General features: G+C 58.4%; 1 protein-coding gene across 1 annotated transcript; it reads right to left on the minus strand.

Annotated features, from left to right (window-relative positions):
- Positions 1-2886: 2886 nt before the first annotated feature.
- On the minus strand, positions 2887-16727 carry LOC119091576 (PDZ domain-containing protein 8). Its single transcript, XM_037214385.1, has 8 exons — positions 16660-16727; positions 9249-9437; positions 8652-8849; positions 8085-8277; positions 5616-5773; positions 4266-4473; positions 3618-3806; positions 2887-3050 (listed from the first exon to the last, which is right to left on the minus strand). Exons 2-8 carry the CDS (start codon positions 9402-9404, stop codon positions 2887-2889), a joined length of 1266 nt encoding a protein of 421 aa, XP_037070280.1. The 5' UTR covers positions 9405-9437; positions 16660-16727.
- Positions 16728-17296: the final 569 nt, after the last annotated feature.

Consider the following 17296-nt stretch of genomic DNA (forward strand, 5'->3'; position numbering starts at 1 on the left):
AGCGGCGTCAGCAAAGTCCGCCCACGTGCCGGTCGCCAGCGCGTGGTGGTGAGGCCTGCCACATGGCGCGTGCCCATCAAACGACCACGCGATCGGGGAGACACACTGAATATACCGCGGACGCCTAAAACATCACGCAGTCCAGCTCGTGGTCACTTGAATGGCGTGTTACGCATGCGCAAACACGTCTGCGCCGCGCAGCGTACTACAAGAGGAGTCCCGGTTGTAAAGAAGGGAGGAAATACAGATGCGCGCCGCAGCAAGCGTGCGCCGCGGACATCTCCCGTCAGATGTGTTATTCCCATTTTGCACAGACTGCAAGACGAAGACTGGATGTCCTTTCCAGGAATACCGCGTTGCGCACTGCGTAATGCCCGCAAGTCCGCGATAAGGGAGGCACGGAAACATCGCCCCGTTCTGTCTTGTTAGCTGCGGGGCATCCACAGAACAGGCTACACCGGCTGGACCCGGGGCTAATGGGACCTTGCACACTCCGTCGATACCGACTGCCTGGATAACGCAGCCGTGCCCTGGTAAGGTGGGCAAATATGCAGGCTTTTACTCTGGCGCGAACGTCGCATCCCGGCGAGGCGTGAGGATGAAGCCAGCTACCTGGCTTCGGAGCCCAGTCCGAATCTACGACCATGACAAAATCCAACTCGAACCTAAATCCCCTGGCTCCGAAGTTTGAAACTGCGGTGCTTAAGATCCTGTTAGCCCCGGCTTCGCTGTTGTTTTTTTTTTTTTTACTGTGACGTCGAATACGACGTCAACGTCTTTGAACTTAAAAAAGCGAAAACAGCAAAAATCTGGGCCTTCGAACTAAGAAGACACGAAACAAAAGCAGGAACCATCATTTAAAAATCACCAGACCGAAGCCGAACCAAGTGAGCAGCAGTGTTTAGCGAAACCGACCATTTTCGCGTCTGCTTTAACTGTACGAGATCACAGAAATCATTACAGTTATGCAGTACCACAAGGTGTTAGCATCACGGATGAGCTATTCTTACTACCGGCCACGTCTTGTGTGTTGGTACCAGCACAACGTTCCTGACAGTCAGCTGAGCGGCCGCTGTCAGGCTCCCGTGGACGCCCGGCTGTTTTTCAGCTTTGAGCCATGCAGGCGTCGTAATCTTGCGGCGTATTGAGGCGACAGAACGAAAGAGCAGGCCAGCTTCTGTGACGTGAACTCGCGATCGCAACTAAAAAGATCACTATGACAAAATCGAAACCAGCAGATCAAGATCGCATGACATCGAAGCCCTAGCCACAAGTCGTTTGTTTTTTGCGAAGCCAAAGCCAGCTCCTTAAAATCATATCAAGCGTAAGCCGAGGCAAACCACTTACAATGACATGGAGCCGAAGCCGAATCCAAACGAATTCTCAAAAAAGGTTAAAAGCCGAAGCCGCACCTGAGGCCAATAACCTCCGGATTTGGAGGCGGAAAACCGCAGCTTAGCGAAGCCGAAGCCAAAGCCGGTTTCATCCCCCTGCCTGGTCCCGGCAAGGTTAGTGATGCAGATTCGTTTCTGGACGCAGCCGCCGCGTCCTATTAGGGTTAGAGATGCATACATGGCCGCCGCGTCCCAGTAGGGTAGGTGATGCAGACTCGTGTCTGAGCGCTACCGCCGCGTCACGGCAAGGTTAGTGATGAAAACTCCTGTCTGGATGCAGCCACCGCGCGGGCTTGTGTCTGAAGGTGGCTGCTGCGCCCCAGGAAGGTTAAAGATGCATACCCGCGTCTGGACGCACCCACCGCGTCCCGGCAAGGTTAGTGACGCAGACTCGTGTCTGAACATGGTCGCCCCGTCCCAGAACAGTTAGTGATGCAGATTCGTGTCTGAACATGGCCACCGCATCCCAGTAATGTTAGAGATGCATACTCGTGTCTGAACATGGCCGCCGCGTCCCAGTAAGGTTACAGATGCATACTCGTGTCTGAACATGGTCGCCGCGTCCCAGTAAGGTTACAGATGCATACTCGTGTCTGAACATGGTCGCCGCGTCCCAGTAAGGTTACAGATCATCTCGTTTCGGACGCCACCACCCGCGTCCGGGCAAGGTTAGTGACGAGACCGTGTCTGAACATGGTCGCCACCGTCCAGAACGGTTAGGGATGCAGATCGTGTCTGGGCCGCGTGCCGGGTTAGCTGGCGGGCCCGGCGCCGTGCAGCCGCCGGCCACGCGGGGCGCACTACCTGGCGCCCGGCACGGCTGGGGCCGGCACAGCTGGGTCGGCCGGAGCGGCCGGCGGCGCGCCGCCGTCGGCCCCAGGCGCGCCCACTCGGCCCAGCCGCCCCGCCGTACCTGTAGGGCTTGGGTGCCACGCTGACTGCTCTTGGTGCCGCGGCGGCGGCGCCCCGGCGGACCTGTCCCAGCAGCAGGCTCTCGTGTCTTGATTCGTGAGCTGTGCAGGTCGGCGCTCGGAAGCCGGACGGCGGCCGGCGGCCAGCGACCCGCCCACGGACGGCCGCTTTTCTGATGCGGCAGACGCGCGCGCCAGACGGTCAGAGGTGGCGCACGGCCGCCGGACGACCGGCCGAGGCCGGGCCGGGACACGAGCGCGGCGGCTCACACACAGCTGCGGGCGTCCACTGTCCGGCTCCAGAAGCGGACGCCCGACGCAACACTTCATAGCACCGTACAGCTGCGCCCAGGGATAACAGGCATAGAGCACTGAAAAGGGCAGCCAACAAAATCGCTCCGCGACCACGGCAGTCGAGTCAGGTGGTCCAGCTCTTGGTGTTTACTAAGCTGTATACTCTAACGGAGCAACTCCGGATGCGCCGAAACCTCCTCCACGGATCAGAATGTTACGAGCGGCTGTACCATACTATTGCTGCCCAGAACAGGTCTGACAGAGACAGACAGGTCTGACAGGCACCGTCACACCAGAAGGGCGGCACGTACGCTGCTGTGTTTGGCCTCCTTGTTCTCGGCCATGCGCAGCACGCGGACGCGGATGTCGCTGGCCGGCTGGCGCAGCAGGCGGTTGGCGGTGGGCAGGTCCCGCACCGGCTCGCCGTCCACAGAGTCCACTATGTCGCCCGCTGGAGGCCGGGCGCAGGGCAGCTCGCCGTCAGACGGCCTCACGCCCGTCACCGAGACACACAGAGCCCACCACCACACACACGCGCACCGATCACCGCCACCAAACACGGGGCGCGCCGTCAGCCAGCGCTGGACACGCGAACCGGCCGCCGCCGCGCCGCGCGAACTACCGGCGTGATGCAGTCAAACCGAGATAGAAAGCGGCGTGAATGTACATCAACTACGAAACGAAGTAGGTCAGAATGCTCTCCAAACGAAAAACCAAGCACATCAGAAATTCCACCCTACAGCAGAGAGGATGACACCTCCCCAAGAGGCTAACCCAGCTGCACGTGCTATTCCTTCTCTGCAATGCAATCTGAGCGGCCTGGCCGACCAAACGCGGCATGCAATGACCGTCCCGAACCAATACACACAACTTAAAACAAACCCATGCAGCAGCACAAAGTTCTGCAAGTTTCAAGACCACACAACAATGTGCGTTGTAAGGCAGTAACAGGCACTTTCAATGGCAACCAAAGACGCGCAGCTCCAACGCGGCGAAGAAGCCAAGAGACCGCCATCACCTTTGAGACCGGCCTTGTAGGCGGGAGCGTTGTGCACGACGATGAAGATGGTGATGCAGTTCCGCTGCTTCTCCATGACGAATGTGTCGCGCACCAGCAGACCGACCGCCTGGCCCGGGTGGGCCGGCACGTGCAGCTCCTCCTGGTGCCAGCTGATGTGGGACGTGTCCAGCAGCAGCGGGTCGGCACCTGGCGCACCGCGGCCGGCCCGGTCACGCCACACCGTCCCCGGCAGGCCGCCCCCCAGCCCACCACACCTGGTGCCAGCTGACGTGGGACGTGTCCAGCAGGAGCGGGTCAGCACCTGGCGCACCGCGGCCGGCCCGGTCACGCCACACCGTCCCCGGCAGGCCGCCCCCCAGCCCACCACACCTCCTGGTGCCAGCTGACGTGGGACGTGTCCAGCAGGAGCGGGTCGGCACCTGGCGCACCGCGGTCGGCCCGGTCACGCCACACAGTCCCCGGCAGACCGCCCCCCCCCCCCTCCCCTCGAGCCGGCCACACCCACACAGCGTCGAGCTCAGTCCCGACAGCGTGACACGCGACATGGGGACAATACAAGGGAGGGAACGTGGCGCCCGGCACGCCAGCACAGCGAAGGACGACGGGCGGAGGGGGGGGGGGGCATCGAGCCACTGGCAGCCGTACCGACGGCCAGCCGGCAGTAGACGTGCGTCAGCTGGCCGCTGGAGTGCAGCCGCGACAGTCGCTTCACGGTGACCTCCAGCTGGGCGGACGAGGTCAGCTCGGCCAGCGTCGCGTCCGGCACCAGCTGCTGCAGCCGCGACATGAAGAACGGCTTGTAGCGCAGCTTGTAGTTGGGCAGCGTGTGGCGCTTGCGCAGCGTGCGCTTAATCTGCGGCCAGAGCGACAGGGTGAGCCGGGTGGGCGGGAGCGGCCGCTCGGGAACGCCCCACAGCGGGGGACAGGAGACGGCCGGGGCGACAGGGTGAGCCAGGCGGGCAGCAGTGGCCGCTAGAGGACGCCACACAGCGGGGGACAGGAGACGGCCGGGGCGACAGGGTGAGCCGGGCGGGCGGGAACGGCCGCTCGGGAACGCCCCACAGCGGGGGACAGGAGACGGCCGGGGCGACAGGGTGAGCCGGGTGGGCGGGAACGGCCGCTCGGGGACGGCACACAGCGGGGACAGGAGACGGCCGGGGCGACAGGGTGAGCCGGGTGGGCGGGAACGGCCGCTCGGGGACGGCACACAGCGGGGGACAGGAGACGGCCGGGGCGACAGGGTGAGCCGGGTGGGCGGGAACGGCCGCTCGGGGACGGCACACAGCGGGGGACAGGAGACGGCCGGGGCGACAGGGTGAGCCGGGCGGGCGGGAACGGCCGCTCGGGGACGGCACACAGCGGGGGACAGGAGACGGCCGGGGCGACAGGGTGAGCCAGGCGGGCAGCAGCCGCCATTCGGAGACGGCACACAGTGGGGACAGGGGACCCGAATCGCGACAGCTGAGGCCCACCCGGCCTGCAGGCGCCACAGCTGCCGCCTGCTTGGGCGCCTAGGTCATAGTGCAGCACCGACCGGCGGGCTCTGGCGCAACAGGTGGCTGCTTTCGGTTGGGCGCGTGTATCGAACACAAGTAACAAAGACGGCGGGGACGGTTCTGAAGACGGAGTTACAGAACACTGGCAGCGGAGAGACAACTGGACATTAGCAGGAAACTAATGGGGAGTGGTGATGGCAACAAAGAAAGAAATGTGGTTGCGACGTGCATAGAAAATACGCACCGCCTTGGGACTGAAACACGGGGGAGAACGACAAAAAATCCCTCCCCTTTGTTTCCAGCCTCGTGCCCCGTGTCCTGAAGACCGAGCCCCGTGTCCTGAACTGAGCCCGCGACTGCCTGACTTACGGACTGACCTGACACTAGGTAACGAACTGTCTCAACCTGACCACTGCTCAGCTGGGGCAAGGGACCTCATCAGGCTCCACGACTGACCCGGCTTGGCCTAAGCCGATCTAGCCTAGCCCGGGCCACTGACCTGGCGCACGATGACGGCAGTGATGCGCGGCTGCGGCCGGCCCTGGAACTGCGACTCTGCCTCCACCTCGATGGTGGGGTCACCGATGAAGCTGTACGCCCAGTGCGAGAACGGCCGCCGGGTGAAGCGCAGCAGCACCTGGCCCGACAGCCGCTCGACTGCCGGCGGAGGCGGCGTCAGCCACGGGACGGCACGGCTCAGGCATGCCATCCGAACCACACGGCAAATGCCGAGAAGCCAGAAGACAAAACGGCAAGTGGAAAAAGCTCAACTGGATAAGGCCCAAACAACAGTAGGCCAAAGAACCACGTCAAGTGGCAAAAGAACACAAAAAAAACAGTTCAATGCAAAACGCCAAAGACATCAAAACTAAAAAGGCATAAAATTCAAATAGGCAAAAAGGAAAAAGGGATGAGAGTTAAATGGGCAAAACTAAACGAGAATAACGTCAAATGCACGGAACTAAGAACACCTTAGGCTGAAGAGAACAAAATTCAAAGTGACTAAAATCAAAACGATGGAGCTTAAAGGTCAAAAATCAAATATCACGAAGTCAAAAGGGATAGAATTTAAACGAATAAAGAAGAAAAGGTTGATGTTCAAGGAAAAGAAGCAGCAAAAGGAAGCCAAGTCCTCAGGATTGAAGAGAATGGAGCGAGCTGAGCAAGTTGCCAAGATACGTCAAAGTGAAGCAGGCCCAGGGACGCTGAAGCGGTCGACCACGAGCGGGCGCTTCTGAACCAAATCCAGGCCCTCTGCGCCCTCTGAAGGACCATGAGGCCTGTTTGTCCCATTTGCTTGCAGGCTCAGACTTCTTACATATATACATTAGATGGCCGTTGCAGAACATGTTTTTCTTAAGGCGTGTTTCACTGAAAACGCGCCACATCTGATATTGATTTGCTTCAAAGGGAATGATTCTCTTCTCCGAATCAATGGCTTCCCATCATCGGAAAAACTGTTAAGAACGTTACTTTATGACCAAGTAACATTTCATTGGTCTTAGTAACATCATCACACAACATATGCAAAATTATACACAGTAATACGCAACGCATTAGTGGTCGCGTCTGCTGAAACCATATTTTTGCATTCCTCCGCAGTTTCTAAAAATGTGGCTGCGCCATCAGCGTCAGCTGCTGGACCACAAGGTAATAGAAACACTAGGTAAAGCCGAGCCGAGACTGCGTGCATCAAAATGACGAATCATCTCGGCATAACGGCTGGAAAATACTCCACGAGCGTGGTGCAAACGCACTACAAGAACTATGCCTGCTCCCCACTGTCGTGATGCGCTTAACACTTCACCATCTCAGACCTGGTCTTTGACAGTGCGTTTGCGCACATGTTGATGTCATGGCTATTGACGAGTGCGTAAAGATCTTGCAGCAGCGCAGGATGCTTTCGACGGTACAGGAGCAACGGAAGCCTCACCAAGCTGGAGTGGGATGGAGGGGGGGGGGGGGGGGCGACAGACATGTTTGGCCTCAGGCACGAGACGGCCTCCTCAGGTCCGGGACGGGCCTCCCCACGCACGGGACGGCCTCCTCAGGCACGGGAACGGGCCTCCTCAGGACACGGGCAGCGGCCTCCTCAGGTCCGGGACGGCCTCCTCAGGTCCGGGACGGCCTCCCCACGCACGGGACGGCCTACTCAGGGCACGGGACGGCCTTCCTCCAGGCACGGGACGGGGCTCTCTCCACGCACCGGGACGGCACTCCTCAGACACGGGGACGGCCTCCTCAGGTCCGGGGACGGCCTCCCCACCGACGTGGACGGCCTCCTCAGGTCCGGGACGGCCTTCCTCAGGCACGGGAACGGCCCCTCCTCAGGTTCCGGGACGGCCTTCCCTCCCCACGCACGGGACGGCCTCATCAGGCACGGGACAGCCTCCTCAGGTCCGGGACGGCCCTCCTCAGGTCCGGGTACGGCCTCCCCCCCGCACGGGACGGCCTCCTCAGGTTCCGGGACGGCCACCTCAGGCACGGGACGGCCTCCTCAGGTCCGGGACGGCCTCCCCACGCACGGGGCGGCCTCCTCAGGCACGGGACGGCCTCCTCAGGCACGGGACGGCCTCCCCACGCACGGGACGGCCTCCTCAGGCACGGGACGGCCTCCTCAGGCACGGGACGGCCTCCTCAGGCACAGGACGGCCCCCTCAGGCCGGACTGCACGGGATGCACACCGGGGTATCAGATACGTTGACATCCAAGCAGAATAGATACCCAGTGTTCTGGCGTTTTGCTGCGGTAATACTTTCGGCATATTCGATGGCAATAATTCGCCAAATTGCCGAGGGGTGTTAACGAAAACCAGCATATCCTTCAACGCCAAGCAGATGAAGTCGCACAAGTGAAAAAGCAGCTAGCATTCCTAAACATCTTACGGAGTTAACTGGTAACTGAACGACATTGCATATGTTTGTGCTAAGGATTCAGCACACCCGCACCGCCTGCCGGCTCCGCTCACTTTTGAGGAAGACGAAGCCCTTCCTGTTCAGCACGATGTCGGCCAGGATGCTGATCTTCAGACCGCCGTTGTACTCGACGTCCAGCTTGAGGTCCAGCTGCTCGATGGTCTGGGTGACGGGATGGAGCGACACGTACTGGGTGGTGACGCTCTTGAACACGGGCATCTGACCACCCAGGTCCAGCTCGTTGATCTGAGGGCGTGTGTGACGATCAGATTACGGGGCAATGCAGCCGGGGAACTGGCACGGCTCGGTTAAGTATTACATTTGTGAATCCAGTCACAGCGGCGAGATACACGGGGTCAGCGAATCAGACCAAACACGACTGGTCTCGCCACGTACTGACGTGGGGCGAATGTTGAGCAGCCATCTCCCCCTGGGGGTGATTTCGGACCGCACACCAGCATACGTAGGCCACGGATAAGGGCAGAGCCTGAGTGTAAACGACTGAACTAGCGGCACCTTGATCTGCTCCCTAAATCCAACCAACGAACTCGACGGCAATACGCGGCGCGGCTCACACGTCAAATTCTACAGCCTCGCCACATCCAGACTCTCGGGCTGACCCTGATGTTGTGGAAGAGCTTGCCGACGCTTGTGCGAGCCATCAGCTCCTGGAACTCGAGGTGGATCTTGTTGAGGACCCACTGACGCAGGCGCGGCGTGTGCACGAGGTCTCCGAACAGCATCTGCACCAGCAGATTGATGGCCAGACATGTTTCCTTCCGCTGGTACGTCTCCTTCCGCACCTCATCGGCCAGCTCCTGTCAACGCACCCGTCCACGTGTTGTCACCGCCGCCCAACAACTGTGACGTCGGAGTCCATGGCACTTATGATGCTAAATTCGCCTGCCTATCGTATTGTATGTTACTGCACTCTGAGCACATCCCAGCACACGTGACTGATCATCCACCAATCGCGATCCAGTGGCAAGCATGGCGTCTTGAAACGAGAACGGGATGGGCATGTCCCAGTGATAGGTACGGCACGGAGACGGTGAATAGGTACGGGACACGCAAGTGCTGAGGATAAGGGTTGGCATTGTTGAGCGCAGAACACGATGGCCTCGATAGCCTCGTGACGCGAGGTCATCCAGGTCGCAGCCTGCGGACGGCGTCTGGCGGCGAGGGGCGACGTCCCGGTGGCCCGCCTCGGCCCTCACCTCGGGCAGTTTGGGCTGGGTCACCGTCGGCTTGTCGGTCGGTCCCACGATCGGCAGACTCTCGAAGTAGTTCTCCAGCACGTAGTACTGCACGGCCAGCGTCAGCACGACGCCCAGCAGCACGCAGAGCAGCGCCAGCAGCAGTGTGCCGATCATGGCGCCGCGCCGCCCGGCCGCCGGTCAGCGCTCCTGCCGCCACAGAGCACCGACTGACGAGCCGCAAACGACGGCCCGCGCCGCGCCGCCGCGCCACCGCGCCAAGGGCGGCCGGCACACGACTCGGCCGCCCGTCACGTGACGCGTGACTCCATGTGATTTTTCTGCAGCCGGCGGAAAGCCGTCCGCCGACGGTGAATGGGTGTAATGTTGGAAGGGGTGGTGGATAAAGAAAACGGGAGTTGTAAGGCAAATAGAGATCTCTGTGGTCGACTCATTCCATTCACCACCAATGGCAGCCAACAAGCGTCAGGGCTAATTGCATAGAAATATGAACTCAATGTTGCGATGAGGTACGCTCGGCGACGGAAAAAAGTAATAAAAAAATATCGTCGCAAATCGAGGTGGCCGTGGATGAAGAGCACGTAATGTTCGATACCTTCGCCTCCACGCTCCCGCATTAGCGGCCGTATGTGCTGTTTCCACAGCGGCCTGACCCTGCATGCAGCCGCAAAGCCTCTGTCCCAGCGACTGGGGCCGAGCTGTGAGCTCGGTCCGTCCCTGACGGAGCTCGGAGCATCATTCTGAGATGGCCGTAGTTGGGGCCTGGTTCACCGACAGAGCCAACATTTGCCGCGGCTGAGTGCGCCGGCAGCCCGGCCACCAGCCGGGTCGCCGAACGGCCGTCTGGCGGCATCCCTGCCACCCCAGGCCCTGCCGCCCCCAGCCGCGGCCGGACTCTGGTCATGCCTCAGGTCACCCCCAGCCGCGGCCGGACTCTCGCCATGCCTCAGGTCACCCCCAGCCGCGGCCGGACTCTGGCCATGCCTCAGGTCACCCCCAGCCGCGGCCGGACTCTGGCCATGCCTCAGGTCACCCCCAGCCGCGGCCGGACTCTCGCCATGCCTCAGGTCACCCCCAGCCGCGGCCGGACTCTGGCCATGCCTCAGGTCACCCCCAGCCGCGGCCGGACTCTGGCCATGCCTCAGGTCACCCCCAGCTGCAGCCGAACTCTCGCCATGCCTCAGGTCACTCCCAGCCGCGGCCGGACTCTCGCCATGCCTCAGGTCACCCCCAGCCGCGGCCGGACTCGGCCATGCATCAGGTCACCCCCAGCCGCGGCCGACTCTGGCCATGCTCAGGTCACCCCCAGCCGCGGACGACTCTGGCCATGCTGGTCACCCCCAGCCGCGGCCGGACTCTGGCCATGCTAGGTCACCAGGTCACCCCCAGCCGCGACCGAACTCTGGCCATGCTCAGGTCACCCCCAGCCGCGACTCTCTGGCCATGCTCAGGTCACCCCAGCCGCGACTGACTCTGGCCATGCTCAGGTCACCCCCCGCCGCGACTCCTGGCCATGGCTGAGGTCACCCCCAACCGAAGCCGAGCGGAAGTCATCGCTTCCGGTGGCCAGGCCGCGCCGGACGGCGGCGTCGGTCCCACCGGCAGTAACCGCTCCCAGCCGCCGCCATCGCAGCCCACTCTCCGCACACAGCACCGCCAGGGCAGCGGACGGGGAGCCGCGCCGTGGTAACAGATACAACAGCTGTACCGTCCAGCCGCGTACGGCTCTGCTCCCTGCTCTACGTCTAAATCCCGGCCTGGGATATCGTTTTGTTCAGTTGTCGCCTTCCCCTCCCCCCGCCCATTTTGAGGGAAAGTGGGCAAAATACGGGACGAAACCCGTCTGTTAGCAACAATTTAGGGATAGCATTAATAATTCCTACGGCCCAGCTCCCCAACTCACTTTACAAAACTACGCCCCCGTTGCTGGGCGCGTGTTGGCCGACACCCCTCAGCCTCCCTCCTTGTTTCCGAGCTCGTTCATTTGTTCGAACCCCTTTAGCCTAAGTCCTCCGTTGGGGTCTTTGCACCCCGTCGCGTGACCAGCACCCCCCGACGCAAGTCCGGCCGCCGGGGCCCGACAGGGAGCACCGGCCTCGCCAGCGTCACCCACGCTGGAGGTCAGGCGGTGGCGGTGCAGTTAGTGGTGTTATCTGCAGCCGGCGTGGGCGGCGAGTCGCGGAGCGCTGAGAGCGCTGCGAGCACTGCGATCATCGCCCGTCGCCTGTCTCGCAAAACAGTCCACAATCGGCGCTGTTCTCCACCCCCACCTCTCCCTCCCCTCCCCTCCGCGCGTACCACGGACCATCGCCTGTTGCCGGTGTCGCAAAACAGTCCACAATCGGCGCTGTCCCCCACCCCCTCCCCTCCTCGCGTACCACGGACAATCGCCTGTTGCCGGTGTCGCAAAACAGTCGGCAATCGACGCTGTTTTTTTTCCTCTGCGCGGACCGCGGACGGCCGTAGCCTTTGCCCAGCTGCCTATCGCTCTCCAGACGCGGAGATGGAGAAAGAGGGCAACGAACCAGCGACACGCGACTGGAAAAGGATACCCAGACACAAACGCTAGATAGGGAACATGGACGAGCCACAAGCTGCCTTGCCTGTAAAGGGCACAAATGATAAATGACAGAAAGGAAAACAGATGGAAGCACAACATACTCAACTGGATGTAAACAATATTACACAATAACGCGACGCTGCCCTTTCAGCCTTAGCCGTTTTTACCAGTGTAGAGGTACCAACGCTTCACATTTTCCAACCCGAGCCACTATTTAACCCTTGCGTTCGGTAAGAACCCGTACTGACTGAGGACGCCAGGATTACCTGAACGCGATCTGAAGGGCCGGCGGCAGGGTGACCGACGAGGTAGCCGCCACACGGGACAGCGGCCGGCCCAAGGCCACACCACAATAATGACATCACCTGATCGCAGCACCACAAACGGGTTCCACAGGTGCGTGTGAAAGAATGCCGACTATTCGGAAGAACATTATGACACGAGTGAAATGCTCACAGGATGGTTCGACCACTTACCACTGCAAAAAGGAAAAAGGCTTGATTGTAGCGCAACCTAGACAAGTAGCCTTATCCAGACCCAAAACGCATACCACGACAAAAAGTCCCACCATATCTTCTCACATCCAAAACGTCTTCACGGTCCATAGCCCACTCCCACCTTCTAATAAAACACCCGTGGGAACCAAGCACCTTGCGATTCCAGGTGCTTCAGGCAAATCGGCGTGGTCGCCTGGCACGTGTGCGAAGTGGCGAGTGTATGACGCCAGCCGGTGTGACCCAGCGCCACCGTCGGTGCCAGGTGTGGTGCGCTTCTGCCCACCTGAGGCGCCACGTGCCAGGCTCCACGGGGTGCAACGTGACAGGGCGTGACAGAGCGACGGCCGTGACCGCCGCTGGGGTAGCGCGGCGGCTGAGTCACCGGCCGCAGTGACTCAGGCGAGTCACCGGCCGGCGCCCACACCGTGTCTCCGCTCCGTCCGCCGTCCGCGGCCCGCGCCGCCGGCACCCCGTTCTGCTCAGCCAACCAGCGGCACATGCGCGACGGGAACGGCCGGCAGACTGTCATCAGGGGTGAAAACTGGGCCGCACGGAGTCTTTCAGTGGTACGACTGTACACGACAGGGAACTTTCAACCACCCCCCTCCCTAGCTCCCTTCGTTTTGACCGACCTCCTTCATCATGCGTCACAGGACAGGCGGGCGGGCCACGAGGTCAGGTCACAGAACACGCGGGTCGGCCACGAAATCGAATCACAGAACAGGCGGGTGGGTCTCGAGATCGAATCACAGAACAGGCGGACCGGTCACGAGATCGGATCACGGGACGGGCGGATCGGTCACGAGATCGGATCACAGGACAGGCGGATCGGTCACGAGATCGGATCACGGGATAGGCGGACCGGTCACGAGCTCGGATCACAGGACGGGCGGACCGGTCACGAAATCGGATCACGGGATGGGCGGGTAGGTCACGAAATCGGATCACAGGACAGGCGGACCGGTGACGAGATCGGATCACAGGACGGGCGGATCGGTCATGAATAGCATGCAGTTTGCGGCTCTGTAAAACACCGACCTTCAACACGTGAACATTGCAAGTAGGAAACGTATGCCGTGGAGCGGTTGTGCTGTCAACGTTCTTTGGTGGGTGCTGATGTATTAGCTGCGCAATCGCGTGCATCTGCCGGAGGTCCTCCGACCGACGCATGTACAGGCGTGCCACCGGGCATTTGGCAACCGGGGGTCGTAGCCACACATTTGGCAGCCAGGGGTCGTAGCCACACTAGACCGCAACCATTCGGCTACACAAAGCGCATGTGATCGTGCTGCCCCGCGTGCGTAGCAGTGTGCAGATCGTCATGCTCTGCCGGGCGCAATGCATGAATTCGACAATATCTCGCGTAGCGTGTGATGTTGGCTGCAGTTGAAGACAAAAACGGCAGATTGTGGTAAGCGGTAGACGGTAATGAATATCCCCCCCCCCCCTGAGGCTCGTCAGCATATATTGCCATGAAGAGGCGCCGAACGCCAGTGAACATCTGAACTCGTGAACAGTGAACAGTGAATATCTGAACAAAGGCCACGTAAGAAATACGCCTCGACATGGCGCAGGGCGTAGGTAAAAGTAAAATATGTGTATCTGGCAGGGGACATTACACTGCTTGGCTGAACCATGGATAGATGCCCATGTTTTAAACTTCCAGGACCTGAGGCTTTCCTTTTGCAAGTTCTAAAACTGCAACTGACCTCGATTCGGACGGCAAAACTTCTGGTTTCTGGCACGGGACATTGCATTCATCAGCCGGCAAATAGTGAAAGTTTGCCATGCATTAAATGTCCAGCACCCTATCATTCAGAAAACTAAATTTTGAATCCAATACGTCCGTGCACCACCACTTTTTAAGACCGTTAATTCCAGCCGTTGTTTGTAGTAGTTTTGTAATTGTAATTTGCAATTTGTAATAGTTTTGTAATTGTACTAGCTTTGTAATTGTAGTTTTGGGGTGCGTCGACGGCAAATGGTCCAGCAGCGCCCAACACGCTTCGGAGGGTAACACGTTGTTGACCCAAATCCCCATCAATCCCTGAGTTCCGAGGAGTTAAAACACGGATGGCGAAGGCCCCGCGGGAGCGTGCTCCTAACAGCAGCACATATCCGAAGGGCTGGAATCCCAAGAAAACGCACGGGGCTGAAGATAGATCTGTTTGGTGGTGTGGGACCAGCAATGCCGACAATATCTTTGGATCCGCTTTGCGTATCGCGAAAACATTGCCTCTTATGCGTGCCTCCTGTGCGATGTGTAAAAAGGCAGGACGCTTCAGCTGTCATTTCGGAGCAGCCAGCAAAACGACCAGGAGGGGGGGGGGGGGGCACCACCCCCACCACCACAACCACAATCCAGAGTATGGTTGCAGGGCGGTTCGCCGATGACCGCCAGCCCTCTGTCTGTGACGGCGCGGCAGGAGGGGGCAACACGCCGTCGGGTCGTGGAAAGATCGGCCCTCGGTGGCCGCAGTGATAAGGCCAGGCGCGGCAGTATCTCTGGAGACCGGGCGGACAGTGTAAATACCAGGCGCGCGGCGGGACGCTCCACGGCATTTCAAGTGCCTAAACCGTTTATGGACGCCCAACGGTGAATCCAGAATCCAGATATTGCTCCACGTCTGGTTTGCGTGGGCCTGTAGCACACCGTTGTGATTTCCAAAAAAGACGACTGATCCTCTATGCAGTGTAAAACTAGCCTCCGCCCGCCCATTGCCAACCTCGTAACGTATTACACCATATTTATCAAAACCTTGGAATCAGCACCGCCATAGTCGCGTGGGTTCAGCCTGCCTGCCGGTCTCGGTGACTCAAATTCGACTCGCAGCTCGCCGAATACCGTTTTGTCGAGTGCAATATGACGACTTTCATACTGGCGACAAGCCACAAGTCGACGTGTCACAAAGTCGAATCGGCTTTATGGCGTACTATAAAATGGCGACATGCCAAAATAGCGGACAGCTGAATGGCAAACTGCAAAATGATGAAATATCACGAGCTTGACATGCCAAAAATAGCGAAAGGAACTACAACACTGACGAACTACAAAATGACGACATATAACATAGTCGACATGCCAAATTGGCGAACGGCTAAATGGTGAACTGCTTAGGGATCATGTCTGAATGAATGACGACATGGGAAGATGGTGGCAAGCCAAAATGATCACTGGCTTAATGGTAAACTGCTTGGGGGTAACGCTTGAATAAATGACGGCTAAGTCATCGGCTACATCTTTGAGTCAGAATCATTACATGCAAATGACAATAATATATTGAACCACCTCGGATGGGGAAATCAAACGAAGGCGCAGCAAGGATCAAGCCCGCACACCGCTCGAAATTGGCCGAATTGAGCAGGTACATAAGCGGAACGCATAATGCAGTCAATGGGTGTTAAGCCTTCGGCGGTAGCATTTCAACACCGTTTTTCCTCCGTGTCCGCTCCCATCGGTTTTGTCCAAAATTGCAGTGCCATCGGTCGCTCTTTTTGTTACGTTTCTTTTTTGTGAAATGCTCGCGCGAATCAGCCGAAATCAACGCTCTATTTGTTCGTAACGCAAATGTTTTCGTTAAGCCATACCTGGGACGCTTATGCGCAAGGGTTTGGTTTAATTGCGTTGCCCAATGCACTACTTTGCCGAGCACACTTTGGGAATGGCATGCGCGACTACTCGCAAACCCTCCGCAATACCTTTTTGTCGATTCTGCAAGCATTTGCCAACGAGATTTCAAATCACACCGTGTGATCGCAGCTTGCCGGATCAGAACTCCTGACTGTGGCTGTTACCACCATGATTAACGTTATATGCATTCATTATGAATCCTTGATACCTATGGCTTAACATTTGATTCCAGTAAATGGGTTGAGTGTTGCACGATACAAATGAAGATGTGACACTGATAAAAACACCAATAACGTAAACGGAGCACACACAAGCAGACAGCATCCTTTATGTCATGCTGCTAAAGCCCAGGCATGACCACAGCATGGCTCCGAGGAGCCGCAGCAAATGGCAGCAGGCGGTTCACGAACAAGGCCGTGCGGTACGAACACGCCCCGAGCGCGCCAACTTAACTGTCTTTAACGCTGTCTTTCTGGCTGTCAAAGCCGAAAAGCAGGGAAACCAAGGCAGTGGTGGCAGCAACGTGAATAAGTTGCCATAAAGCTTGCACAGCTGAGGTTTACTCTGCTACGGCACAAACTATGTTCTGCAATGTTAATAGCCATGACAGATACCAAACCACTTAAAAATCAACTCCTTTCACAGCAAAATAATGCTAGCCAGTTGACATACATTAGTAGTCTGACTAAGGACTGCCACAGAGGGCCCAGGTACATTGCTTACCTGTATTTTGGAAGGGCGTCTGCTTCTGTAGTGTGATATGGGCTCCTATACAAGCTGTGTGATCTGAGGATCCAGGAAAGTATTATTAGAGGGACTGAGACAGTCCTAGAAGGAATGATGATGATGATGATTTGGGCTTTGGGGCGCACCAACTATGTCGGTCATATGGCAGCCCTAGAAGAAAGGAAACAGACTCTCTGCAAGGTTACATGTGAGATGACCCACACATATGGTGTTATTCTATACACTTGGGACAATTTTGAGAAGGCACTGACATTCACAGGCATTTGAACACTGGGACAACAACACAGGTGTCTACCATCCAAAAAAAACATCACAGGGAACATGGGGCAACATATGACAACATGATGCACAGGAACAAGGCAGTCACAGGCTGCCCAGATACAGCCCAAAATAGGTTATCCTCTGTTAGTATGCTTTAACCTGCTTCTGCTTTTGTCCTTCCTGTGCCACAGTCAGCTTATGAATGTTTGCAATGGCATTTCAGAACAAATATATGCATTTGTGTTTAACATCATACCAGTGGATTAAAAATGGAACATTGTGATGCAGGGAAAATTGACTCTAGTCTTTGTGAAAAGGTCAGACTTGTCACACAGTAACATAGGTTAACAGT

The sequence above is a fragment of the Pollicipes pollicipes genome, unplaced genomic scaffold, assembly GCF_011947565.3.
Source record: "Pollicipes pollicipes isolate AB1234 unplaced genomic scaffold, Ppol_2.1 Scaffold_3447;HRSCAF=4054_pilon_pilon_pilon, whole genome shotgun sequence".
Taxonomy (NCBI): domain Eukaryota; kingdom Metazoa; phylum Arthropoda; class Thecostraca; order Pollicipedomorpha; family Pollicipedidae; genus Pollicipes; species Pollicipes pollicipes.

Bases quoted from the DNA above. Each gene is read 5' to 3' on its own strand.
- LOC119091576 (XM_037214385.1), bottom strand. From the start codon at position 9,404: ATGATCGGCACACTGCTGCTGGCGCTGCTCTGCGTGCTGCTGGGCGTC. The intron at 4,474-5,615 runs GTCAGTGGCCCG...CTCTGGCCGCAG, and splicing joins CTGCCGTCATCGTGCGCCAG to ATTAAGCGCACGCTGCGCAA. The intron at 3,051-3,617 runs GTGATGGCGGTC...CCCGGCCTCCAG, and splicing joins CTACAAGGCCGGTCTCAAAG to CGGGCGACATAGTGGACTCT.